This window comes from Carassius gibelio, chromosome B9, assembly GCF_023724105.1.
Source record: "Carassius gibelio isolate Cgi1373 ecotype wild population from Czech Republic chromosome B9, carGib1.2-hapl.c, whole genome shotgun sequence".
NCBI classification, from domain to species: Eukaryota; Metazoa; Chordata; class Actinopteri; order Cypriniformes; family Cyprinidae; genus Carassius; species Carassius gibelio.
This window is the reverse complement of record NC_068404.1, coordinates 17,099,479-17,126,032: the sequence shown is the minus strand read 5'-3', so window position 1 is coordinate 17,126,032 and position 26,554 is coordinate 17,099,479. Positions and strand designations below refer to the sequence as shown.

General features: G+C 35.7%; 4 protein-coding genes across 13 annotated transcripts in view; 2 read left to right on the top strand and 2 right to left on the bottom strand.

The window, feature by feature from the left end:
* Positions 1–13,007, bottom strand: part of lmo7a (LIM domain 7a) — a 42,304-nt gene extending 29,297 nt beyond the window's left edge. For 3 of the 8 annotated variants that reach the window (XM_052565187.1, XM_052565190.1, XM_052565189.1), the window contains exons 1-4: positions 12,773–13,007; positions 9,194–9,264; positions 6,955–7,024; positions 3,350–3,456 (exon numbers count right to left, since the gene is read on the bottom strand). In XM_052565187.1, coding sequence (XP_052421147.1) covers positions 3,350–3,456; positions 6,955–7,024; positions 9,194–9,264; positions 12,773–12,841 — 317 coding nt within the window. In that variant the 5' untranslated portion in view covers positions 12,842–13,007. The remainder of the gene's footprint in view (positions 1–3,349; positions 3,457–6,954; positions 7,025–9,193; positions 9,265–12,772) is intronic. The other 5 variants (XM_052565188.1, XM_052565191.1, XM_052565192.1 and 2 more) reach the window with 5 other exon arrangements.
* A 997-nt stretch (positions 13,008–14,004) lies between these two features.
* Positions 14,005–18,773, bottom strand: uchl3 (ubiquitin carboxyl-terminal esterase L3 (ubiquitin thiolesterase)). Of its 3 annotated transcripts, none has more exons than XM_052566220.1 (9): positions 18,624–18,773; positions 18,523–18,537; positions 17,955–18,083; positions 16,854–17,010; positions 16,629–16,714; positions 16,484–16,531; positions 15,500–15,575; positions 15,279–15,337; positions 14,005–14,599 (listed from the first exon to the last, which is right to left on the bottom strand). In XM_052566220.1, exons 1-9 carry the CDS (start codon positions 18,663–18,665, stop codon positions 14,516–14,518), a joined length of 696 nt encoding a protein of 231 aa, XP_052422180.1. In that variant the 5' UTR covers positions 18,666–18,773; the 3' UTR covers positions 14,005–14,515. The 3 variants fall into 3 exon arrangements, with proteins under 3 accessions (XP_052422180.1, XP_052422181.1, XP_052422182.1); XM_052566221.1 differs by lacking the exon at positions 18,523–18,537 and adding an exon at positions 18,439–18,450; XM_052566222.1 differs by lacking the exons at positions 18,523–18,537; positions 18,624–18,773 and adding an exon at positions 18,372–18,395.
* Positions 18,774–18,986: 213 nt separating this feature from the next.
* On the top strand, positions 18,987–23,703 carry sgo2 (shugoshin 2). Its single transcript, XM_052566219.1, has 8 exons — positions 18,987–19,407; positions 19,493–19,603; positions 19,712–19,887; positions 20,072–20,149; positions 20,364–20,403; positions 21,042–23,012; positions 23,184–23,292; positions 23,410–23,703. Exons 1-8 carry the CDS (start codon positions 19,341–19,343, stop codon positions 23,501–23,503), a joined length of 2,646 nt encoding a protein of 881 aa, XP_052422179.1. The 5' UTR covers positions 18,987–19,340; the 3' UTR covers positions 23,504–23,703.
* Positions 23,704–24,501: 798 nt separating this feature from the next.
* LOC127965410 (uncharacterized protein C2orf80-like) lies at positions 24,502–26,446 on the top strand. Its single transcript, XM_052566218.1, has 8 exons — positions 24,502–24,542; positions 24,635–24,716; positions 24,874–24,956; positions 25,054–25,144; positions 25,220–25,297; positions 25,539–25,626; positions 25,748–25,854; positions 26,010–26,446. The coding sequence occupies exons 1-8, from the start codon at positions 24,502–24,504 to the stop codon at positions 26,070–26,072; spliced, it is 633 nt and encodes a 210-aa protein (XP_052422178.1). The 3' UTR covers positions 26,073–26,446.
* Positions 26,447–26,554: the final 108 nt, after the last annotated feature.

Below are 26,554 nucleotides of genomic sequence, written 5' to 3'. Positions count from 1 at the left end.
CTTGACTAGTTCAAGCCAGAGCTGAACACACCTTAGTCAAATGAAGCAGTACACAAAAGGATCAACTATGAGAAAACACAGGAACAAGATGAAAATCAGTTGCAGACCATCCACTGAATAGTAGACATAAAAATAAAAATGTTCATGTTGTTTTTTCATCTTGCATAATATTGTTAGAACTCTTTTTTTCCATTTATTGAAGTGAATGAGAACTGAGCTCCAAAATGACAACAACAATAAAAATTATGATTAATGTGGTTCAGACTGTGACTTGTATGCTGTATTTCATTCTAAATCTTCTGAGGTCATATAATGAGTTTATATGAGGATCAGACCTCAAGTCGTTATTCACTGAAAAACTTGACATTCAACATTTTCCTTGCCAGGTTCATGACAATTCGTAAGAGCTTACAGGAGTAGTAGTGTTTTCCAATTCATGAATGAATCATTTTGGTGAAACTGATGAATCAAGTCATAAAAGCGGTCTGAATTATTCATTTACAAACTGAACTGATCTAGTTTTCATTGTGATACGGTTGATACTGATGAAGAAAATGTTCAGTGAATGACCGATCTGTTAGTCACAGCTATTTGGAAGACTTGGAAAATAGCGCACAAGTCAAGCAAACTACTTTTATTATACTTTTATGGTCCTTTACTACCTTTTTGAAACTAACTTGAAAGCTTTAGTTACTATTCATTGTAACTGCATGAAGTATAAGAAAAGGAAAAAGTATTAATGAAAAAAAAAAGCTGACATTTTAATGAAAATGAAATTAAAACAGGAAATGTATATAAATCTCTTTCAAATTACATTGGTATTAAACAAAGGGATGTTGGGATTTTTTAATTCTTATAAAACACACTGAAGTAATTTGCATAATTAATATAAATAATTAAAAATATTCAAATGAATAATGAACAGCGTACAAGTAAAGCAAACTACTATTATTATAATTTTATGGTCCTTTACTTCCTTTTCAAGTTCCCATCCACAGTAACTGCGATCAGCACATTATTAAAAGATTTTCTCCTTTTTTCTTCAATGGAAGACAAAGTCAGGATTATAATGACATAAGGGTATATACAGGTGCATCTCAATAAATTAGAACGTTGTGGAAAAGTTCATTTATTTCAGATATTCAACTCAAATTGTGAAACACATACTGAAGTAGGTTCTTTTAATTGTTATGATTTTGGCTCGCATTTGACAAAAACCTACCAATTCACTAACTCAACAAATTAGAATACTTTATAAGACCAATAAAAAACATTTAAGTGAATTGTTGGCCTTCTGGAAAGCACGTCCATTTACTGTACATGTACTCAGTACTTGGTAGGGCCTCCTTTTGCTTTAATTGCTGTCTCAGTTCGGCGTGGCATGGAGGTGATCAGTTTGTGGCACTGCTGAGCTGGTATGGAAGCCCAGGTTTCTCTGACAGTGGCCTTCAGCTCATCTGCACTTTTTGGTCTCTTGTTTCTCATTTTCCTCTTGACAATACTCCATACATTCTCTATGGGGTTCAGGTCTGGTGAGTTTGCTGGTCAGTCGAGCACACCAACACCATGGTCATTGCACCCCAAAATAATCACAGACTGTGTAAACTTAACACTTGACTTCAAGCAACTTGGGCTATGAGCTTCTCCACCCTTCCTCCAGACTCTATGACCTTGGTTTCCAAATGAAATACAAAACTTGCTCTCATCTGAAAAGAGAACTTTGGACCACTGGGCAACAGTCCAGTTCTTCTTCTCCTTAGCACAGATAAGGCACCTCTGACGTTTTCTGTGGTTCAGGAGTGACTTAACAAGAGGAATACGACAACTGTAGCCAAATTCCTTGACACGTCTGTGTGTGGTGGCTCTTGATCCCTTGACCCCAGCCTCAGTCTATTCCTTGTGAAGTTCACTCACATTCTTGAATCCATTTTGCTTGACAATCCTCATAAGGCTGCAGTTCTCTCAGTTGGTTGTGCATCTTTTTCTTCCACACTTTTTCCTTCCCCTCAACTTTCTGTTAACATGCTTGGATACAGCACTCTGTGAACAGCCAGCTTCTTTGGCAATGAATGTTTGTGGCTTAACCACCATGTGAAGGGTGTCAATAATTGTCTTCTAGACAACTGTCAGATCAGCAGTCGTCCCCATGATTGTGTAGCCTAGTGAACCAAACTGAGAGACCATTTTGAAGGCTCAGGAAACATTTGCAGGTGTATTGAGTTGTTTAGCTTATTGGCATGTCACCATATTCACCAAATTTTTTTGAGGTTTTTGTGAGCAAAAATGTGAGCCAAAATCATCATAATTAAAAGTATCAAAAACTTAAACTACTTCAGTCTGTGTGCACTGAATTTATGTAATACACGAGTTTCACAATTTGAGTTTCCACGACATTCTAATTTATTGAGATGCACCTGTAAATGATAACGGAATTATTATATGTGTGAACCTTTGATTTGAACCTGAATGACAAATGTTCTAGTTCATTTAAGTGACTTGTAAAATATAATAGCCCAGTACTTCTTAGTGGTTTTGTTTGCAAATATCAGAGTGCTTTTGTGTTGATGAACATGTCAGAGCTGGACTGACAGATCTCACGACGTAACCATACAAGACACACCTGTGAGAATATGAACAGGTTGATCAACATGCCATATTTTTCCACCCTGGTCACAGGTATGGGCAGAGCCAAAACATTGAAACTACAACAATATAGCATGATTGCAGCTTGCACATGACATAAACACATGCGAGTGGCAAATTCACCCACAGCACACATGCAAAAAGTCCTTAATCTCTATTTATCTCGGATTTACACATCCACAAGCCAGCTGTCAGATTCTGATTCAGCAATTGTGAGAGTTTATGCTTCACTGATGAGGGTGATTTCTGCTATTTTTAAGATCAGATTATAGTTTCATTACGACTCACCTCTTAATTTACTGGCTCTTCTCTAACTTTCATTTTTCACTTGAAAAAATGGCATATCTAATTCATGACTTTCATTTAATATTAAATTAATTTTCACAAACAAAACAAGCCGGGAATTGTATGATAAATGTTGCAAAGCTTTTATATCAACAACCACAACACGTCCCATAAATTTATAAAAAATTTGCATGGAGTCTCATACAATGAATTTAAATAACTGGCTTGGTAATACAAGCCTGTTTTACCAAAGTATGTGGATATGAGACCAGAGGACAATAAGATCTGCCAAAATTACCATCGAGTGAGCCATAAACAGTGGTTGGACACATTCTGTTGCAGCTAAACCACTGCTATTTGCACATTGGCAAAGGGTCAAGCATATTACTGAACATTGTAAGTTGAGAAAACCAAAACTTACTTGACAGTCACACGTGTAGAGAAGTCTTGAAGGTCTCCTGGGTGGAAAAGCTGGGCCTCTTTTAGTCCAAGCTTTGCACAGGCTTTTAAGAAGAGGCTGATGTTGTCCTGCCGACAGAGAATATGTGTCCACCTTGTGAGTTAGAAGTCATATGGGAACTCTTTGGCACACGCAGTCTAGAAATAATTGCATCCAAAGTTCAGTCCAGTGAGCTGAAGCAGTGGGAGGAGACGAAAGAGGGCAGGTGGCAAATAAAAAGTGACACCACAAGAGCAAAGAATGAAGGCAGGGACATCACCGATTGATCTGTGACAGTACCTGTGAGAGCAGGAGTTTGGCCTCGGGGCGGTGCAAAAACATGACAGAGTGTCAACGCCACTAGTCCCCTCCCCCGCACATGCACGGCAGTCACACGCACACGCACACACACACACACACACACACTCTCCCTTTTCACTTGCTCTAGACTAACCCAGACACATACCTACATGTGCACAAACATATAAACTCAAATCATACTCTCCCTTTTCACACCCAGAAACCGCCACTCAAATCTCTCAGCAGAATATTTGAGGAATCTTCAGGGCGGTGGATTATTTTGGAAACCGAGTTGCCATGAAACACAGGTGACTGAAACGACAAACTATTTCCCCCTAGCAAGTGTTAAAATCGTTTACTGGGTGGGTAGGGAAATGCTTAAATATAAAGGAAACTTGAGATTGTGTGTGTGCATTCACATTCACATCCGGTATGTTGATGAATGCAGACTATCACGGCACTGATGTTGTGTTGAGATATAATTTCAATTAGATTCGATCAGCCATCTGGATTAGATGTTCAGAGCATGCAGCCCACCCTTTTTCTGCTTTACCGCTTGCTCTAAAATAATCACAGGGTGCTCTGGTCTATATTTAAACAGCAAACATGCTTATTAGCAGATGGCAATGAGGAGCTGCACTTCTGAATCACCTCTTTGCTTAAACTGTTCAATCCAGAGTCAAAGGTCTCACCCTGACCGTGTGTGAGGGTCAAAGTATCTTTTGAAGCACATTTCATCAGTGTTTAAAGGTTACAAATGGGTGTCTGAAATACAGAAAATGGATGTCAACAAGATGTCTCTTAGCATTCTGTTCCTCATACAAATTATCGCACACTCCAGTAGCTTGATCTGTGTCCTTAACCCTTAACCTAGACTTATGCAAAATATCTATTTCCGCTAGTCACCTGTTTACCTGAATACCTGAACGCTAAATGTCTTGGAGCAGGTGGCTAGGAACAAACAGACCTTTACATGGAATTTAGAATGACCTACAATTCCTTAACAGGACATGTAGCTTTGGGACAATGACATAATCACTGGTTGGAGTCTTTCAGATTCCTCTACCTATAACAATATCACCTTGTCACAGCAGAATACTTCAAATTTATAAAATTTAGGTGTAGTTATTAGGTTTCATACAACAAAACAGTTACTGGTTCAATCCCAGCTATATGTGACACTGGATCTATAACTTTTGTGTCCTTGAACAAGGGGCCTAAGCAAGGCTGCTACAATCAGCATAATGTACATGGATTTGGGTTAAAATTTCACACTTATATAAATATATAAAGTATTACGAAGAATAAATTAATAGACTACATACATTTATATTAACTTTTTAGTGAAAGGGATTTTAGCAAAAAAAAAAAAAAAAAAAGATAACAATCAGCCTACTGAATGTAAATAAGTAGAAATAAAGAAATCGATACCGTTAGCAAAGAAATACAGTAGCATCTGAAAATTGCATAGCTTTGGGTCAAACCAGACGCATAGTAAAAATTCCTTTAATTCAAATAAGAAAGTTTTAACATTCATTTAGTTAGCATATTAGAATTCATCTCAAGAACCAAATCATGCAGACATAATGATGGCAAAAGAATCTTTAACTTTACAGTCAGTGCACATAATCCTGCCAGAAATTCTCATTTAGTAATTACAGTCCTCTGACAAAACTATCAAGCCATCTGTCAAACAGTGTTTTGTAAATGCTGGCTGGTTGATTAATTATGATTTAGGAATTTGGAGGTGTTGTATACCATACATTCATATGTTATCCAGCAACGTGTTGCACAGGCATTACTGGTGATATGTTTTTAATCTAAAGTACATTTGTGTGAAAAGTGTGTCAGCATAGATTAAGTTCTCATATGAAACATGTTGTTTTCAGTAAAAAATTATGGTAAACAGGGAATAATGTGCCAGTTCATTAAAAATTGAACACTTTCAAATTATGGGTTTCATAAAAGTAAATAATAAAATATAAATGCTTAAATGCTCCCTTTTAAGAGCTAACAAGCCTGGTGGCCTGTGGAAAATTCTATTCAAATAATCAGTTCTGCCAATTCTCCTTTCAAAGTGGTGAGAGTCGTTGCAAATATATCCATCCAGCTTAATTGTGGGGGGTTTATGAAGGGCTATGCTCTAAGGAGGCATCTCTCTGCTAAACCTCAGGCCAAAGCTCTGCCAGAATGACTTTTCTAATGTGGCCGACCAGCATGCCACACAAGTGTAGGCTTCCTCTCTTCAAATTGTTAAAAGGAGGATCAGCTATCCAGGGATACGCAAGGGTAAACCACGGCTCCGGGTTTGAATGGAACTATGGGAAAGTGATCCAGAGATCAGCCGAAGCCAAACCCTGAGCAGAGTTTAGCCCAAGCCAGAGTCACTACACAGTCCACAAAACCAGAGATTTCCGCTCTTGCACTAATGGAGCCTTGATTTAACAAAATATAAATCCTCCGTATTAGAATTAAACTGTGTCAAACAAAAGCAAAGTAGCCAGAAGGAACGATAATGGCGCTGGTAAGATTTCAGAGCCTTGAATGAGCCTTTCATCCGGTGGAAAAATGTCTTTCATCAGTCATAAACATAGCTGGATGAGAGCATTGTTTCTTTTTCTTTTTTTTTTTTTGCATCTTACGGTTTGCTGGGAGGTCAGAAACAGCTCTCTTATGGACAAACTTTACAGGCTCAGCAGTATTTAGCAAAACTAAAATATACTCCAAACTATGTGTTTTTCTTTGCATGCCTTTGCTTATCCCTTGCCATGTAAACCCTCAATTGTGAGTTTAGGCTGTGCTTGGTAGGTTTTTGGGGTTGGAAGCATTTTATGGAAATACCACTGTGATGCTGTTGGACATGCAGATGCTTATCTAAGCTTACCTGGGTCAAAAGTTTGAAAAGACAATGGGAAATAAATCAGCATGTTTTGCATAGATTAGGCCAAAACAGCTTTAATAAAAGCAGCTTAATTTAGGCCCATATCCAACTGGCCTATGCTCTTGAATTAAAAAGTCCTCAATAAAATATCCATGCATATGGATTGTTCTTGATGGAAAAAAGAAAATTACAATGCTTACTGTTCGGAGGCAAGTGATTCCTAACAAATACCAAGTATAAGTAAATGATAAACACATCCCACCCATGTACATGTAAACTGTTTGGTAAATCATTCAAATTTCTTTGTAAGAGTTAAGGTTCTTAGCCAAGGTGAAATACTACAGCTCAAATAATATATGCATGCCAAAGTACAAATAATAATAACGGTTAAAAAAATAAAACTTACCAGGCCAGCAATAGGTGTGGATAACCTGTTTAGCTTCTTGATGACGCCAGGCCTGATCTTGTTTATTAGACTAGAAAGAGAAAAACAGAGCTAAAGTCAACACAAACAATTCTATCATGTGTTGGTTGCCAGTTTATGGCTTCTTTTAATTCTGACCATCTGGCTTCAGTTTACAAAGCCATCTAATGCCCTGAAGAAAATACAAACAACTCTCTGTGGAAACAGACATCAGTCAATAGCCTCTAAGTATGCTAAGCATAGTTTTTTGTGAAAACTTGGTTTGGAGAAATGCACATTAAACATTGAAAATAAAAAGGCGTGCAGATGATAGCTAACAAGGAGGGATGAACATGAAACATAATATGTGAGAAATTTGATTTCTAGCTGTTCGAGTTATGTGTAATAAAGGGAGAGACAGACATTAACATTTTAATGAACTGTCTCATACAGTGTGTCTACTCCCATTTAGTGATGTAAAATAACTTGACTTTCTTTAACCACAGAAGAAAGTACAGTAAGTTATACAGGTTTGAAATGACATAAGGTTAAATAAATGTCAATGATGACAGAATTTAAATTTTTAGTTGAACTCTTTCTGATATAATAGATTTGCAATTTTTCTGAACAATATGTAGTGCAGGAAATATCTTCCCTGTTTGTGATCTTTAAAACAGTAAAAAAAATGTATCCTGCGCAACCACTGAAAAACCTGTTACCACATCTATGAACTCTTTAAACAGTTTAGTCAAGACTTTGCTATGTCGACCCCAGTGGTAGTTTCACAGGAGCCTTTGTTTATATGTGAGATCCAGAGTGACAGTATCCTCAGGTAATGTGTGCATTTGTCCACTCATGTGGAAATGGCAAAGCTAATAGCTTAGTACAGACCGAAAGAGAGCAGCATGAGAGTGCAGAAGTAGGACGGTGAGATTCTGCACTGGACTGTGGTAATTAGTCTGCTGAGTCACTTGACTGACACCTGCATGTCAGACCAGCCCACGCACTGCCCAGAACCATCCAGTCAGGTTCAGAAATGTGCTGAAATCCCTGAGCTTGCAGCATGTCACACCCAGCGCTCTCTCTACATAAACAGCACAACAGAGCTGCTGCAGAAGAGGCCTGAGTGCCGCCAATCCCTATGTGCCTGCACTCTTCCCTGCTCAGGTTTCTGAACCCTGCTAGAGTAGCTGGCACTATGGATCGCCTCTTCCCAGCTGTCCTTTTAAATGCTCTGCCATCCGTGTTGTTTTCCTCTGCTGGGCTTACTAATGCTTCCTGGGATGGAACAGAGTGTGACTGTGGCAGCCGGGTACAAATGATATGTTTTAAAAATAGTCGCATGGCATAATGCACATTAAATGACACACAGCTTCGATGCAAATTCCAATCTTGCATCACATTTCAGTCAACAGGTAAAATATTGTTGCAGAGCATAATAGAAAAAGAAGTTAAAAGGATAGGTTGTGCAACATACATTTGCATTTTGATTTGCAGGGGGCAGATTATCAATTTTCAAGACTTATTTTCATTCAGTTCCTTGTACAACACTATATTATGACCTCAAACAGAGTGCATAAATTGCAAACAAATTATTTCCTTTTTGAAATTTCCATTTCAATATGTTTAGCTTTTCTGACATAGTAAACTTGCTCGGTAGCTCCCCTGGTACAGCATTGCATTTGTGATGTGGAGTATGAGTTTAATGAAACACGAGTCATTTTAAAAATCTCAAAAAGACTTGTAGAAGGAAGCTAAAATGGCATGGTTGCTTCAGCAAACATGTTTTTATCTCACACTTGCTTTTAAAAACACCATCATTTAGTTTAGGATTGGGTTTGGTGTACATTTTTTTTTTTCAAAAGCGATATAGCATTAACCTTTTAGTGCCACTCTGCAGACATTTCATTTCTGAAGTTCTGAAAACAACAACAACAACTAACAAAATAAAATGCCGCCAGATTTCACCTTCACCTGCCTAGGTTGGATAGTTCAAATTCAGGCATGCATATCCATGAGTTGATCAATGCTTTTATTTGATTTTATATTGAATAGGTCTAATCCCTTATTTTTTTGCTTTTTACATCATAAAAAGGGATCTTCTTGTTCAAGGACATGTAGTATAGATTACTTTTATGGTACATTTATGCACATTTTGGAACTCAAAACTGATTTATATATACTGATTCATTTAACAAGAAAACCATAGAAAAATGAGAGAAGTAAAAACAGCTCTACTTACTCACACAACAGAAGTCCATTCTCCAGAGAACTCCGGAAATTACTGCTCACAGACTTCTTCTTAGTGACTGCCTGCGAGACGAGGACAAACACAGGAAGCACTAAGAACCAGTAAGTGGGAAGGTTCTGTCCAGGGAAAGGAGAGGAAAGTTGTTCTTCCAAGCTGCAAGTCCAAGAAACACACCAGTACAACAACACAGCCTCTTTTGGAGAATCGTGGGTTATTCAGTAATCAGGGCTGGAGCCCAGCGGCCAAACCACAAGGAACGAGAGCATCTGGAGGAATGTCACAGTTCTACACACAGTTTCATGCCTTTCCAATGATCTCAAGCAGGACACAGAGGGCAGGCAGCCCATTGTTTTTGCTCACACACAGGGAAGCATTTATGTTGTGTTTATACCCTCAGTCTACACCGTTACAATGTGAGCCCTGTTGCTCCACACCTCGTATAACATAATCTATGAGTAAAGCCCTTTTTCCGAACAAAAATGTTTTCAATTTCCAAGTCTGAATGCCAGTAAAAACAAAGATGCTCATTTAGCTAGCAAGTATGTTTTATAATGTGCTACTGTTCTAGAAAACATAACATTTAAGAAAACCTCAGCTAACTTAAAAAAAAAGAAAGAAAGAAAAAAAAAAGTAGGCCATAGAAAAATATTGAGATGTCAATAAAGCATAACCACTTATCAATAACCTGAAGTCTGTTGTTGAGATGAGTACTGAATGTGAGATTTGAACCGCAGTTGTTCTCTTTTGGAAGCAGAACTTCAAAGGAAACTTTCTATGTCTGCTGAACAAAACAAGGACAGAAATAATGAGTGGACAAATACTATGATCCTCGTACTAGATCGAGTTACAAAGCTTAACTTAAGGTTGATTATCTCAAATGGGATTTTGTATCCCCTGTCACACTGATCTAAAGCTTTCAAAACTGAGATAACTAATAAGTTCTTATACAGCCCAAAAATGTCCATTATGTATTACTGGTATGTATACATAATATAACAGATAATATATAAGATCAAGTTATTTGGCACAAAATGACAAATGACTTCCTGTACCCTTCATGTAGATTTATGTAACCATTACAAACCCTCACAGATATGGAGTGTGAAGAGACAAGAGGTTAATCATATGGAGCACATTCACACAGCATGGCGTCTGTAGTAACATCAGAGTTCAATGACATATGAAATCCTGACCCCTGCTGTTCCTGTCATTGTAATGTCCGTGACAGCTTTTTGTTTTTGAAACAGATCTCCGAGTCTGTAGCAGGTGAACAACAATTTGGGAGCTTGAACAAATCACTTACAAAACCAGTTAACAAATAACACACCCACACAAACACAAATAACTAGCATTACTGCAATACTTTATAATGTATGGGGTAGGAAATATTAAATATAAAAGAATATAGTATCGTAAAACAAAAAAAGAAATAAATGTATTATTTATTTAGCAATAATGCATTTAACATCACAGTTTCCACATGAATAACCATGCAAAAAACTGTTTTCAACATTGATAATACTAAAAATATGTTTCCTGAGCACTAATTTAGCAAATTGCAATGATTTATGACGGATAATTTGACACTGAAAAATGGCTACTGAAAATTTAGCTTAACCTTCATTGGTCTATATTACGTTTTTAAATATATCAGAATTAGAATATATAAAAAATGTAATCATGTTTCACTATATTACTGTTTTAATGTATTTTGATAACATAAATGAATCCATTAAAAAAATTGAAAGAAAATAAAAAAAGGAAGAAAAAATCAATACTTATTATTTGTTCTCTAACCTCACATTGTGATCAGACTGATTTAAATATCAAGTTTCGATGAAGTAAGACTTGATTCTTATTCAGCTGCACTTTTGCACACAGCTATTGTTCATTCATGAAGGAGCAGTGAGGCATTCCAAGCTGTTTGGACACACGGAATGCTGCACATCATTAATTGTGCCAAAGTGCTTTAATCCCTTTGACCAAGTAGGGTTTGCTGAACATGAAGAAATATCGAAAATGCTCTTGGGTCATTTTAGGCTAAAAAGAACAACCGGTATAACTGATAGATGTTTTATTGAAATCTTTTTTTCTTTTCAAATTTTTTTTTTTTTCAAAAACTTCTCAAAACTTTTTACAACTTAAAATTAGATGATGCACTTTACTTTACTTTACTTTACTTTAAACTTTTTTTTTTACGTATTTAATATTATTTCACAACAAGAATGACTTAGCCCCAGTTGCCAACTTTCTACTCTTAGATACACCAAGCAACTTCAGAAGGGTGGCTAATTTTGGGTTTGACTTTAACAAGCTGAGAACTACCCAGGAGGAAAAACAGGAATGTCTCTGCCCACAGACCGGGTGCCTGGTGCAAGAATGAGCACATGTGACAAACTCCAGATCATTCAGCTGACTATAACACCCCACACACTCTTACACTCAGACTCCAGCACTCCTCAGTGCGTCCTCACGCATGACAAACCGTTAAGTCATTCAGATGGGATACTAAGCAGCACATCACCTTCCTTTGCAGGGGAGCAATCGCCTTGGGGTCAAACTGCCCTGCCAAGGTCCACCGCCTGTGACAATGCACCAGTGTGCATGTGTGAGAGACTGATGTCACACTGAAAGCATTCAGATTCACCCCTCATGAATTAAGAACAATATTTGCTCAGTTACAGCCAGTGCTTTGGCCCTGCCATCACCCGCAGAGAAGGGAATTCACAAGGATAGGAAAGTCCTAATCATTTGTGCATTAGACTAAGTGCGTTCCTGAAGGTTTAGTTGGATAAACTGACTAAAGCATGTGAAAATATTTGCAGGACTACTTGTTTTGCCACAGTGACCTTGACAGAAAAAGAAAATAGATTAGTGCTTCAAAGGGATAGTGCACTCAAAAATGGAATTCTGCCTTCATTTACTTTCCATCGTTCCAAACTTGCATGACTTTTTACTGTCCTCATGAGAATCAAAAATTTGGTTGTTGATTGTAGACAAGATGATAATAAATATTAATCTAACTAAAAATATATAAATAATAATCATTATAACAGTGTTCAAAGAAACAAATAATCAAAATAAACTGTCATTTTGACAATGATATAAAGTGTGACAGGGTAGGCTACCAGAAATGTTACACTAAATGTAACCTTTATTTAGGTTAAATAAAAATCCACATAAATAGGCTACACATTTAGCTGTGTTTACTGCAAACACACACACACACACACACACAACTGCCAATGCAGCGTTTAGCAAAAGTAAATAACAAGAAACTGAAAAGCAGGCGGAAAGCGTTAAAAATATGAGCACTAATGATTATGATCAAAACAAAGTTTTAATAATACTTTTAATAATTAGGCTAGCTAGAGTATATGCAACGCGATTTATTTTTATTTTATTTGCCAGATTTTCTAAACAGGAATAATTCAACAGGTCTGGGTATTCAGCACGAGTTAATGAATCGAATCAGTACCTTTTCATTTCGGTTACCTCATTTGGCAGTATCAAGTATCATTTCCTTGAACTATCTTTATCTTAATGAGAGCAGGTGTGAAAGTTTTATACCTCGATCCATCTCTGTGCTTCTGAGTAAGCAGCTTCATAAACCACTGAAGACTGCGGTCTCCACTCCATCACCGGTTTGAAGTGCTCTTCTGGTTGAGGCTGTATGGAATCAGGCGTTCCAAAAACGCGAGCAAGACGCGTGTATAATTAAAACGCGAGCGTTCTGTCCTGTTGCGTTGCTTGAATAATTGTAAGACTATCCTATAACTGTTTTCTTACTAAATTAATTCAGCAAGTAAACGCTTTTTGTATTCAACTTAAACGAGCGAGAACCTTATAAACGACGCAGGGTAAAACTTAAATCTCCGCTTGATCCTGAGAAACTTTAGAGTTGCCTTGTGTACTTTATACGCCCCCTAGTGCGTCAAAATGCATACCTAAACCACTGTCAGATTACATTACAGGTGCCGAGGGCACAATAAAGCGCACTTGGGGAAAAAAAACACCAAGTCTGTAGATTTAGTTAAATAGGCCTACGTGTTTACAAGTGGGCTATGCAGGTAAGATAGTACTCAAATAGTAAGCATACTTTGATTATTTTTAAAGCTATATAATTGACGGTTTTGATTTAAAGGTTGTTTTTGTTATTTTATCAATATCCAACTAAAATACTTCCTTTTTACTTAATTTATTATTTACATTTTTTTCGAGTAACTACTGTTGTAAATGTGTAAATAAGGGATATATTTCGGTTCAAAGGACACATTTATTTTAACCAAATTATTTATGTGAGAATACAAAGACCACAGTGTCCAGGAACATTGACTCAATCAAACCATCAGCATTCATTTTGCAATAATAACCAGCTGACTGTATATTATCTACTTATTATATGGTTATTAACCAAATTCACTAAAAAAGAAAGAGAAAGAAAGATCACAGCTGCAGTATGTAAGCAACACTTTCCTGAATTTCCCTGGACAACAGTCCTCATTCATTCTACTGAATGCTGCTACTGACCAATCAGAATTATTCAAGAGGCATACTCTAAAATGTAAATAATACAGTAAACAAAACTAAATATTTCTTATCACTCAATACTTTAAAACCATTAAATCTGAATTGATTATTATTATTACTTTTCTTTTTTTACAAATCAAATTTATTTTTAGAGACCATTGCTGTTTTGAAGGGGAAATAAATGTAAAGAAAAGATGCACATTAATCATAGCTTGCGTATTCAGGGAATTAACTGTTGTCACTCATATTACAGCAATGCAGACACCAGGAGATGAAAACATTTGTTCTTTATTGTTTTAGTTTCATCTGAATTTTTGCTGTATTCTTGAGAAAACTGCATTTAGAAGTAGGACACCATATGCAGTGACACACTGGCACACTTCTGTTAAAAGAGCATTTTTGTGTCAAAATATAAGTCTATATATTCATCAGGGGAACTTTTATTTTAAATGGATATTTTCTGGCAGAAGAAAAAAAAAAGGAACACCACCACTAGATTAATTAACATTAACATCAAGAAAAAGTTTTTACAATTTTGGAGAAATGAAAACAAACATTATTTCAATCAGAGAGTTGTAAACATTCAGATAATTTTTTTTTCTGTGCATGTACACTTTTTTTGTTATTAGTTAATTCGTTTCTCATTTGCTTTGTCAGATATGGTCAAAACTTTTAACAACTTTTTTTTTAATTTAAAGTCAAAATTGAACCTGTAAAGGTTTAAAGTATTCAGCACTTCTGAATAATTGGCAGTTTTTCTCTTATGTAAAATAACAAGAACATTTATGCTTTGGAAAGAGCCACGACAGTGAAACGGAGCTCCTGGGGATCACGTGCCATGAACTTCTTGCAGACCTCTGCAGAATCCTGTAGATCAGACAAAAAGATCAGATTGAAAGGGGCAGTGAAGACATTTAAACAGTTGATCGGATTGAAAAACTACCTAGAAAGTAAATTGTGCACAAAAATGGGTTATTGTTGTATGATGCTTGGAAAGAGCCGTTGTTTTTTTTCTAGAATGAAGTGCCATAAATGTTACTCTAAACTTCTCCTTCCACTCATTGTCTGTGAAGTGGAGCAGAACAATGTCCCATCAGTCCTCACTTCATACTCCCATTCACAGATGGCTTGTTTGGCAATGGGAATTTGTAAGTTTACTGCTTGATAAATAGAAGCAGCATGACAAAAAGCTTCATATGAACCTTGTCTCCTAATCAGCAGCAGAAACAGAGATTCTAACGCTTTAAAAACAAAGAAAAGTGATGGTAGAAGCATAGTATGTGCAAACAGAGAGAAAAGTATATTTCCCTGCAGTGTGCACATATCAAAAAATCTAAGTTAATTTTGAAGCTTGTGACATATAAACTTGCACATCAATCCAATCACTGTATTTAACGTTCATGTAAACACTACATTCAGCTTCCTCAATCAGAAAGATTTCATTCCAATTGAAACAAAAGTTGTCCATGTAAACGTAGCTAATGTCTACAAACAAAAAATTCTCTGCTAGAGATAATCTATAGCCCATGACTGAGAAAACTCCCACCTCGAGAAATGTGTCCTCTGTGGTTTTCCCATGAACAATTGGAAAAGGTTTGCGTCCATCTGAAACACATGAACAAAATATGAACACCAGTAATATCTCCCTTCACAGTGTTGTATATAATTACGTATAGGTGTTGATACTTTACATCAAATTCCGTGTGTAGAACTGACAAGCAACTAAAACAATGACAACAATCATCATGTAAAATTAAATTTACCTACCCAGTTCATATAAATGTCCTTCAACATTTACAAAGGCAATAAAATGCAAATCCACTTTTTCATCTAAACTTGGAGCCTATAAGAGTGAGCAGAGTAAAGTTAGCATGTTAGAATTTTACTATGACACTAGAACAGCAATAAAAAAGAAAAAAAAAAAAACAGAACTGAGATCCAAAACAGTGAGAATACTAAAGTTCATCAAAAAAGAAGGTCATTAAGAATTAAAAGAGCCTCTCAGTCCAGTGGAAAGAAGTGAAACCAGATTGAAAAACGTCTTAAAGGTTGTACTGTGTAGATGTGACTGTAGCAATAATTATTGTTTTAATTCTTGGTTTAACTCTAAATCTAATTTTAAATCTGCAGTCGCCGAGTACACATTTGACTGAGGAAAAAAAAAAATAGCGCAAGACTTTTTGGTTTAACTGCCGATATTTTCCTGCAATCTCATGTAAGTAACAGATTTCCGGAAGCTATATATTATTGTCCCGTTCTCACATCCATTCACACGTCTTAAAAGATGTCAGTGCAATGGTGAGAAGTTTTTGCTTTTGATTAAAGAGACCATAAAATAATAATGCATGGAAAAATAATTTCTAACAAATGTATTAAAAGTCATTATATATTTTTTTTATTAAAAAAAAAAAGTTGCCAAGTTTACTTAATTTATTTGTATTATTTTTTTTATCTGCATCACACAAACCAGATATGCAAAATCTGGTTCAGGATTCATCATTTTAAAAATAAGATGGGCCTCTTTATATCTATTTGTTTTTTTGTTTTGTTCTTTAAGACACTGTGAATGGAGAACTTATAGTCAAATATTTTCAACATGATCCAGATCTCAAAAGTCTGATACTTCAACAAAACACCAACACAGGGAAAGTTCATCAGTGGGATGAAACGTCAAAATATATTCAAATAGGCCTACTTGGAGCTATTTTGAATGCCGTGTTAGCAACTACTCTGTATTTAGCAAATACCAACCTCTGTTTGTCCTTCCTGAGCACTTGACTCATGTGTTACTCGGATACTCTGAAATCATAAAAAAAAATCAGTGCCATGAATAAAGGTTTAGTTCAGTTCATTCCTTAAGAGGCCATTCAGTTGCATCAAAAACATATTTTATCACCTCATCTTTTTCAAGGAAAGCAGCCTTTTCTTCTGGGCTCAGCTTTGAAGACTGCAGTAAAAATGCCTTAAGCGGTGAATTTGGCTCTGTAGAAAAATAATGTCATGAACATACCACAAACAAGTACACTGTGAACTGTTTACAAATGAAATAAGTGATATTTTTCAAAATGGGAAATCACCCCCCCCCCCCCCCAAAAAAAAAAAGATCAACACTTGTACTTACCGAACTCCAGATGCCTTTGATTGTTTGCCACAGCATGAATTAACCCTATTGTACCACAAGCATTGCCGATGGTTTGTTTCATGAAGTACACATCTGAGGACACCTCTTGTCCTTGTGCCTTAATTTTTGCCTCCTCCTCCTGTCTAAAGGTTTCATACTACATTGAAGAAAAGAGCATTACTAAAATGTAATCAACAGTACAGATCACGCGCTGTAAAATAATAATAATAATTTGTAAGAATGATAAAGTTGCTTTATTCATCTGACTTAATGGAATTTAAAAAAAAAAAAAAAAAAATAAATAAATATATATATATATATATATATATATATATATATATATATATATATATATATATATATATATATATATATATATATATTACAGTTGGTTACATAAAACAAAGAATTAGTCTAATTTAATAATAATAATTACCCAGAGTCTTAACATAGATGCTAAGTTTATGCAACTGGCTACAGCTTTGCATTAACTAAAACCATTTTTGTCACATCCTGTGTTGATGAAACCTGCTGAATGCTGAAACCTAACCTCCCTCGTTAAAAAAAAAAAACTTCAAGTTTTTGAACTCGTATTGTCACTAACGCTAATTATATAACCACATAATGATTATTAGTAGATTATCACTTCAAACCAACAGAACCAAATGCTCAGATCATCATAAATATTATTAGAGGTGTTGGTGCTGCAAATTCAGTCATTTCATTGTATTTTGGGTCATGGTGAAGAGCAATTCATGATCCTGTTCTATTTTATTAGTCTTTCCTGTTCCATTTTATTTTGACCAAGTAGTAAAATAATACACCCGTTTAAAATACATATTAAAAGGGAATTACCATTTTATGTCACATACAGCAAGAGCTCTGCATTAAAAAAAATACAAAAATTCTACACAACTATGATTCGGTATAATTTGCAAGCTTAATTGATGCCAGCAACAGCTGTATCCAGTTGCAAAAGGTGATGTTTAAATCTAAATGTCAAAATATTGACCCTTATGACTGGTTTTGTGGTCCAGGGCCACAAAACACATAGCTTATTTGCTAACATGGAGTCATTATGGGTGCAAACTGCAGTCATACCTTCTCTGTTATAGGGAAGAGCAAAAGTACAGCACAAACAGGCCTTGGCACCAAACTGAGAACTTCAGCTTCCAAACCGTACACATCCCCAAACTGCCAGGTCGGTACCAAGCCAAGTTGCCGTAAAAACTTAACAAAAGGTATAACACAACACATACATATTAAAAACAAATCATATATCATGAGACTAGTAAAGAGGTTAGAAGAGTATGGTGAGAGACACACAAGGGCCTAGACATTCCAGAGGCGTTTCTATTTAAACATATCAATAATAAACGAATGTGAAACATAAAATACAGATTGCATTACTTCCAATAACATAAAATTAAAAACAAGATATGAAGCGCAATATTGCTGATAAACATAACAAATCAAAGCTTATGCAATTAGCTTTAACACAGACGTGCTTTAATAAACCTGATTCATTCATTTGGCACAAGTTTTGAATCCTAGACACACCCAGATAGTCGAGACCTCTACTCACTTGGTTCATAACCTGAAAAGCAGACACAGAACACAAAACAGTATGATTTAAAACAAGATATCAAAGACATGAGCTGCAGCTTACCGTTCCTGCTAAAAGCTGCCAATAAAAAAATTAACCGATGAACGATATAAAATTGAATTAACGACAAAAAAAAAGATAGTGAGCTAGTGAGAAATTCATACCTCTGGGTTGGCTTCCAGTGGTAACCAGCGCTGGCCCTCCATCTCAGTTTAAACCCTGTCTGATATCCTAAATAAAAAGAGATGATATTGCTACCTCGAGACGCTCTGACAGCTGAGCTGAGAAGGAAGTTCAATGGAATATGTGCGCGAGGATGTGTGAACTGAGCCACTGACATGACGTCAAACCGAAAATACAGTCTCATATTCCAAAATAAAAGTAACCGCTTAATGGATATATCGATCATAGGATTATCATCAGGGAAGTGGTCTCTTAAATTAGGGACGATGTGGTATCATATTCGTGTGGTTTTGTATCATGAAGGTCTTTGATGCTCTTACCAAGTTTAAATGCACATAATTATTCTATTAAAGTCGATTTTGTGTTTAAGCTTTTATTTTGAAATACACCTAATCTTCTCTATTTGTGATATGTAATTATGTTATTCTTTATTTGCTTCTTATTATTCTTTATAACGTTACTTGATTATGTTATGTTATGTTATTCATTTCATGACATTTTACATGTCCGTCGAGACTCTCGTGCTAAAGTTTGTCACGTTACAGATTTAATCCAGTAGGTGGCGACGCTTAAACAGTTGATTCTACAAGCTCTATTAGCAACAAGAGAAGAAGAATTTTAAGATTCCGCGCAATTGTTTGGTTTTAAATAAGTGTAAACCGATTTCGTGTGTATGCTCATTTGTTATCTGAGTAGAAATGCATTTTAACAAGTACAAAGGTAAACATCATCAAGAGTCGAATTTGTCATCTTCTTTTATTAATGGTGAGTAACGTTAGTCGGAATATTGATTCATTATTGTTAACGGTTTTATTCCTCCGTGGTATTATCAGTCATGTATTTATTACAGCTCCCAATGATAAAACGCTGGTAATGGCGTCTAAAGAGAAGAAGGAAAACATAAGAATGGGCAAACAGGCGGCAACAGTGTACGCAGCAAAGATAAAGACCAAAATACACAGTAAGAAATGCTAAACAGATTCACTTGCTTTCATTAATGATGTAGCTTGTGCTCTTATTTGTTAGGATTTGATCCGTGTCAATAACTGGAGCTTTTATTATCTCTTAGATACCTCATCATTCTTCAAGCTTTCTTTGAAAGGCAACAACAAGGCTCTGGCTCTGGCTCTTGTTGCTCAGAAGCAGAAGAGCAGAGAGCTGGAGGCAGAGGTTGTGCGACTGAGGAAAGATGCGCAGACAACTCATTTTGATCTTGCTCATCAGCGTCATAAAAACAAACAACTGGTGAGTCTGTGACAGTCAAAACCAGTTATATGGCTGTATATCAAGATTCACACTAGGTTTTGAAAACATTGAGCTTGTGCTGGACTTTAAAAAACAAAGAACATGCATTATATTTAATACCAGTGTAGTTAAAGTTTTTTTTATGTTGTTATTTTTGTTTTTGTTTGTTTTTTGCTGTCTCTAGTTTGGAATTATACGAGAGTTTTATGACTCCTCTCTAAACTGGATGTCAAAGGCAGTTGACATTTTTTGTAATGATGAGGTAAGCAGTTAATATATTTGTCTATTAATTAAATTATATGGCTATTTTAGTTGTTGTTGTTGTGGTTAATAAGAATAATCAGCATAGTATTACTTTTCAGAACTTCAGCCGAGATTCTGTGATTGTTCACATATAGCTATTTGTTAGATAGACACAATATTATTAATAAATATTTTTATTATAATTCATATTAAAGCTAATTATTATTTTAAAGGATCCAGACAGTATGGACATGGAACACAACACCAGTGAAGGTATGAAAACAATGTGTAGGCTGTTCATTGTCCACAAAGGACAGTTCACCCAAAAAGGCAAAATAATTTCATTAATTACTCTCCCTTGTGTTGTTCCAAACCCACAACCTTAGTTCATGTTCAGAACACAAATTTATTAGTGTTCTGAACCAAGCTTTCTGAGCTTGAAATTGTTGAATAAACATCATTACTCTTGTTTCTTTGTGCCGAAAAAGCAATCCCATAGCTTCCTAACATTACGGTTGAACCACTGATGTCACATGGACTATTTTAACGATGTCCATACTACCTTTCTGTGCCTTGAATGTGTCAGTTACGTTGGTGTCTATTCAGGGTCAGAAAGCTCTCGGATTTCATCAAAAATATCTAATTTGTGTTCTGAAGATAAACAAAACGCTTAGGGAATTTTTATTTTTGGGTGAACTATCTCTTTAAGAATGTCAGTCAAGTTTTGTTAAGTTGGAATGATTGGCACTGTTATGTAAACTCATAGAAATCAATAAGAATAAGAAATAAGAAATCAAATATAAATTAATTTCTCTGTACATTACAGCTAATAACAGTTAATAACTAATTACAGCTACATTACATTACATTACAGCTAATAACGGTTATTTAATTTGTGATTTATTTTTCAGACCAAATCACTGAAATGGGAGAGGCTGAGAGTTTGCAAAACAGACCTTTGTGTCCACCGCAGGATAATTTTCAGTCTGAACCCGTGAATTCAGACAGAGATGCTCCCAGCCAAGAGAGAGAGAGTCCAGCACAGCAAAACACCATATATGACTCTGAAATGGAGATGACTGTTAGTGACAGTGCTGCTGAAATAGTAACAGTTGAAACAAGTGCCAGAAAAACCTCTAGAGTTGTAGAACAACACCAGGAAAAGAAATATTTGTGTCTGTCAGACAAAGGTAGTGAGTTTATAACTGCAAAGGAAGATGTACCAGTTGAATTTAGTAGATTAGAATATACATCAGCTGTGCCAAAAGAGATGAATGCTGTCACACAGCAGTGCTCTCCCACTGTTCAGAGCGAGGTGGAGAATGGGCAGCAAATGGATTCAATAACTGCTCGCAGGAAGACTCATGTCACCTCTCGTTCTTCTAAAAGTAGAAGACGCACATGTAAACTGAAAGAAACAAACCCAGATCCAAGAAAAACATACCTGATCTCCCAAGATCCTCCTAATGACATTTTTAATGATTGTTTTAGTGATCTTGAGCTTCAGAATTTTGAAAGAAGCAAGGCAATTCCTTCACATGGAAATATTTCAAATAAAGCTAATAAAAGCAAAGCTAAAGAGTCCCATGCTACCCGGGAAACAAGGAGAACAATTACAGATCAAGTTGAGATAAGACCTCAGAAGAGCAGGAAGACCAAAGTCTTGTCCCTTATGATGGATCACAGTTTATCGGATATGCATGAAAATGTTCAGTCTGCCAGTGATTTATGCCCAGAGACTGCTTGTATGGATGTCCATGTCGATGAGGCCGCAGTTCAAAAACATAAAAACAAAACTCCAGCACATCCTCTTCCTCAGTCTGAAAAGTGCAAGACACAGAAAAACAGAGGAACATTTGTGATACAGGCAAGTCAATCATTAATCACCAGGAATTCATTTTTAAATGAAACCGATATATTAGAAGATCCCAGAAGATTGGAAGGTTTACAGGAAGTAATATCAGAAACCCAAACGACACCTCTGAGTATTGGTTCAGATAATATTGCACAACAGCACAAGGAGCCAGAGCATGATTTTCCTGAGATACTGACCGAAAACACCTATCATCCAGAATGTTCACAAGATGTGAATGTCAGCGTTGTACAGGAACCCTCTGAATTAATGCCATCAGTGACTGGCAAAGCCAAAAAACACAGAAAAGAGGGGGCAGATAAAATAAAAAAGAAGAAAGCTGCTGCTGCACCAAGAGAAAATCCTAAAGCATTAACAAAGAAACAAAACAGTTGTGCTGTGAGTGTGGATGAAAAGCTGTTGACTAAAAGGCAAGATGAGACTGATCTTCAGAATGGAGCAGGATGCACGTCTTTGTCTAATACTTTACAGCTACCAGTAATATCTCATTGCTCTGCCTCAAAGGAGGACCTCAGGGTTGAACACAATGCTGAAACCCTTGAAATTAGTTCCCCGTCCTCTGTTTATAAGCTAGATCAGACTGACCATATCAACGTGGACTCTCTTAGCATAAATCTGGATCAAACCAACCAAGCTCTTGAGGGCAGGTGCAGGAAAACATACGTTGTTTCATCTTGTGATGAATCACCCCTTAAGGAAAAGACTGACAGTGGGGCTTCCAGCAACATTTCTGAACATGATCTTTTTACTGATGAAATGGATAATGTTTCACCTGTTATGAACAGAAGCATGTTTGTCATGGAAAAATACAGTGTGACTTCAGATGGTTTTAGTGGACCCACAAAAGACCTTCAATTCACAGAAGAGAGGCCTCCCTGGGAGACCCTTGATGGTTACACTGAAGCACTCTTAGATGAAAGCTCTGCCCACAGCCCTCAACTAGAGACCCGCTGTCAAACTATGAACATTTACCAGGACCACGACTCAGACCTGAGGCACCAAGCTCCAGGTAAACCTTATGAATAAGTCGAAAAGCTTTGTATTTTTAAGGAGAAACAATAATACATATTAGTATTCTTTTAATACATATACAAATTGACAATTTTTATTTTTACTTTTTTTGCATTTCATGTATGTCTTATATTTGTTTGTATCTTATATATTTTCATTCTGCAAACAGAAGAAGGCAGGGTTATGAAGAGTCTAACAAATACAGGGCATAACTCTGATTGCGGGAGATCACGAAGAAGAGCAGCACCAGTCTCATACAAAGAACCAGCCCTCAACTGGTGAGTTACACTTGAATGATATAATCTAATGTAAAGCTATAAAATATAATGTATTAGTGTCTTTATACAGTTTTTTTTTATTTTTTATTGATTGATTTGTTGTTGTTTATTCTACAGCAAGATAAGGCGTGGGGACAAATACTCTGATACAAAATTCTTAAACTCTCCGGTGTTCAAAGACAAAAAGAAGAAGAAACGTGTTAAGGAGTGATTTACTTATTTTTTTTCATTTTATTTGGTCTTTTTTATGTAATGCAAATGTTTAAAATGGATTTTAAACGAATTGTTTTTAATCACAGCTGTTAACTTGCCTTCAGATCTCAGCTCTTTTTCATTCTTGTGTATATATAGGAAATATTGTTTAAATTTTAGATTATTTTATTGGTTAATAAAGAAAACTTGCTCTATTAAGATGCTGCGTTCTAATTTATTGTCAATTTTGCTTTTTATCCCTCTGTTGCATTCATACTGGTCATATGGAAGTCAGCTGTTTGATTATCTCATCTCTTTCCTATCAAGATATATGTAGGAAAGTCAAGTCTGTGTGTTTTGTAACCAGGCACTGGTCAACAGTGTTAAAGTGATTGAAGGACTGAATGAATAATTTAGAGGACTGTTCACCTGAGACGACTACAATTCTGAGACAGAGTAGGAGTGTCTGTTTAACCGGTGTATATTGTATGAGAGTGGACTAAAACTACTGATATATAGTTATCTTATTGTGCTGTCAGGAAGTGTTGGTATCTGAGTTTTAGGTAAGTTTCAGTGAGCTTTCTTTTAATGTGTTTTCAAGAAAATGATTACTTTCTATTTGTTGAGGCGATCTATTTGTTTTAAGAAAATGCACTGAATTCAAATGTTACGGGCTTACAGTCAAATAAATTTTTTTTGGAGCATCCCAATTTGTAATTTCTTCCAAATGTTAATCTCATCAGATGCCTTTGGTAACCTAACACTTACAAATGTTTATCTCACTTTTCCTGTTCGTAGGAAGCCAAAATATAGTTTGAAGTTTGCTTCCTGTGTTTAGTGTTGCCCCTGGCAGAGGATTAACTACTAGGTAAAGTTATACTTGTGGTGCTTTTTATATATATAACTTGTAATATTTATTTTTCCTAATGTTGCTGTTTTAACTGGATTTCTGCTATTATTCCTGACTAAATCTTGAAATAAAGACATTAAGAATCGAGTGTTTCAAGTGTCTGAAAAATGGAGGTCAAGCGAGTGAAGAGAGATGTTAAAACTTTGCTGTAAGTAACATGAAATACATTCACAAGTGATCGTAAATTGTTCATTTGTAAGAACACACTTGAAGAACAAAGCTTTTTGAAAACTTTTTTAGTGATGAATATATTGGACAGCGACTCAGAGAAACTGGTTTTGATCCAAAGGGAAAAAGCTCTTCTACAATGTTAGATGATTTGGTAAGTGATCGATATTAAAATTAAAGTTTAGGATAGGTTTGTCTTATTGAGAGAGTAAAGATATTAGTTGCTATTGTTTTCGTTTCTTACATTATAATAAAGTGATTTAAGATTAAGGCATAGGGCTTGTTCTATATACATCTGCATATTCATATAGGCCCATTATGACTTGGCTATAAGTGTAGCTTTGTGGTGGCTCAATAAAGATAATGGGAAGAATGCAGCTGAGAATGACTACACGTGAGTACTTTATATAACTGGTATTTATATTTGTGCAATAGATTTATTTTTATCTGCAGTGTTTGCTTCACATTTGGCAATGATATGTTGTTTGTAGAGGAATTGGCAGTTTAAAACATATTAGCCAGTACCCTAATCACCTGGAAAGAGAAGCAATGATCCTTTCTTCCTTTGCTGGAATGCTTCTGGTAAGGAGAACAAACCGGTTTCAACAGCATTTATGTTTTTGTCCACAAGCCATATCATTTTTCTCTGATTTTCAGAACAGCTTACCTATAGAAGACATTCTGTCTCTGTACAATTGCAAACCAGTGTCATCTTACCCTCATAATAATACTAAGGTATGTTACAGTATTTATTCTATTATGTTTGTCACCTGAGTGAACAAATGTCACGCTGGATGAGAATGGGAATTACATACATCTGGGCTGAAAGAAAGGAATCCTTTAAATTGTTGTTTAGCCTGGCACTTTATATTATGCAGTGGTTCTCATGCAAGAGGGATCTATTTAGGATCCTAAGTAAATTTCTGTAACATTTCTACTCAGATTTCTTTGTGATTTCAGAAATTTTTCTCAACAGGGCAATATTGTTCACCCATTCTCCCTCTCTTATCATCCATTTGCTATGCTCAGTTCATTCAAAGCAGTAGATCACTCAAGAAAACACAGTATGTGCCTTCATAGCAATCATACCCATTAAGATAATACAGTTTTAAAAAGTGATCATTAACAACAGAACAAAATGGTTTCTTTATCCTGATAAAATATTTATTTTACTCTCTTCATCAGCCCGGGTACTGAAACGCTGGATCAAGGAACACCGTAAACAGCAGGTCTCTCCAGTAATAGAGAAACTGGAGTCCTCCTCCACCTCCTCTTCTAGCTCCTCATTCAGTGTGAGTGTCGGTCAGCTGTTCCTCACATTTGACCAAAATCTGTTATGACCCATACACTCAGTAATATAATGTACTGAAAAAGTACAAAATTACTGCCATCATGTGCTTTGATTGTGTACTAGAATTTGTGCACCTATATTTTGTGTCAAATACAGGATAGCGAGGACTCCTTAAAAGATGCGAACTACGAGGGCTCGCAAGAATCTCTGCAGGACTGAAAACAGCTGCTGTATAACAAGCAAATAATCAATTTCATTGTTTATTATACACATGTAACATTATTTCAGGTTTTTCTTATTTTGTCCTTATTGTTAAAATATTAGTTCTTTCCTAACTTTGTTCACAACCACACTGTAAAAAAATCAAAAGATGAGAAAACTCAAATATTTAAGGCAACAAGTTTCAGCAGATTTTGGATTTTAATTTTTTATTTTTATTTTATTTTTCACAGTGCATGTAATAATAAAGACAGCAGATCAATTGACTGGGTTTATTTTATAAATACCAATACTTTTTACCAACTTTCTTAGTATTAGTCCTAAGTGTTCATACATAGTGTTATTTTAGAAATGTAAGGTGTGAATAATAATTAATTTGCCCATGCATTTTCATTTTACATGTGAAAGAAGATTCAATGTTTACACTTTAATTTTACAGTAATCAATAAAATTCTTGAACTATTACTTTCTAAACATTTTTG

Bases quoted from the DNA above. Each gene is read 5' to 3' on its own strand.
- uchl3 (XM_052566220.1), bottom strand. From the start codon at position 18,665: ATGGAGGGCCAGCGCTGGTTACCACTGGAAGCCAACCCAGAG. The intron at 16,715-16,853 runs GTAAGTACAAGT...ATTTTTCTACAG, and splicing joins TCAAAGGCATCTGGAGTTCG to AGCCAAATTCACCGCTTAAG. The intron at 15,576-16,483 runs GTTGGTATTTGC...TCACTCTTATAG, and splicing joins CTCAGGAAGGACAAACAGAG to GCTCCAAGTTTAGATGAAAA.
- sgo2 (XM_052566219.1), top strand. From the start codon at position 19,341: ATGCATTTTAACAAGTACAAAGGTAAACATCATCAAGAGTCGAATTTG. The intron at 19,408-19,492 runs GTGAGTAACGTT...TATTTATTACAG, and splicing joins GTCATCTTCTTTTATTAATG to CTCCCAATGATAAAACGCTG. The intron at 23,293-23,409 runs GTGAGTTACACT...TTTATTCTACAG, and splicing joins AAAGAACCAGCCCTCAACTG to CAAGATAAGGCGTGGGGACA.
- LOC127965410 (XM_052566218.1), top strand. From the start codon at position 24,502: ATGGAGGTCAAGCGAGTGAAGAGAGATGTTAAAACTTTGCT. The intron at 25,298-25,538 runs GTATGTTACAGT...TTTTCTCAACAG, and splicing joins ACCCTCATAATAATACTAAG to GGCAATATTGTTCACCCATT. The intron at 25,627-25,747 runs GTATGTGCCTTC...TCTCTTCATCAG, and splicing joins AGATCACTCAAGAAAACACA to CCCGGGTACTGAAACGCTGG.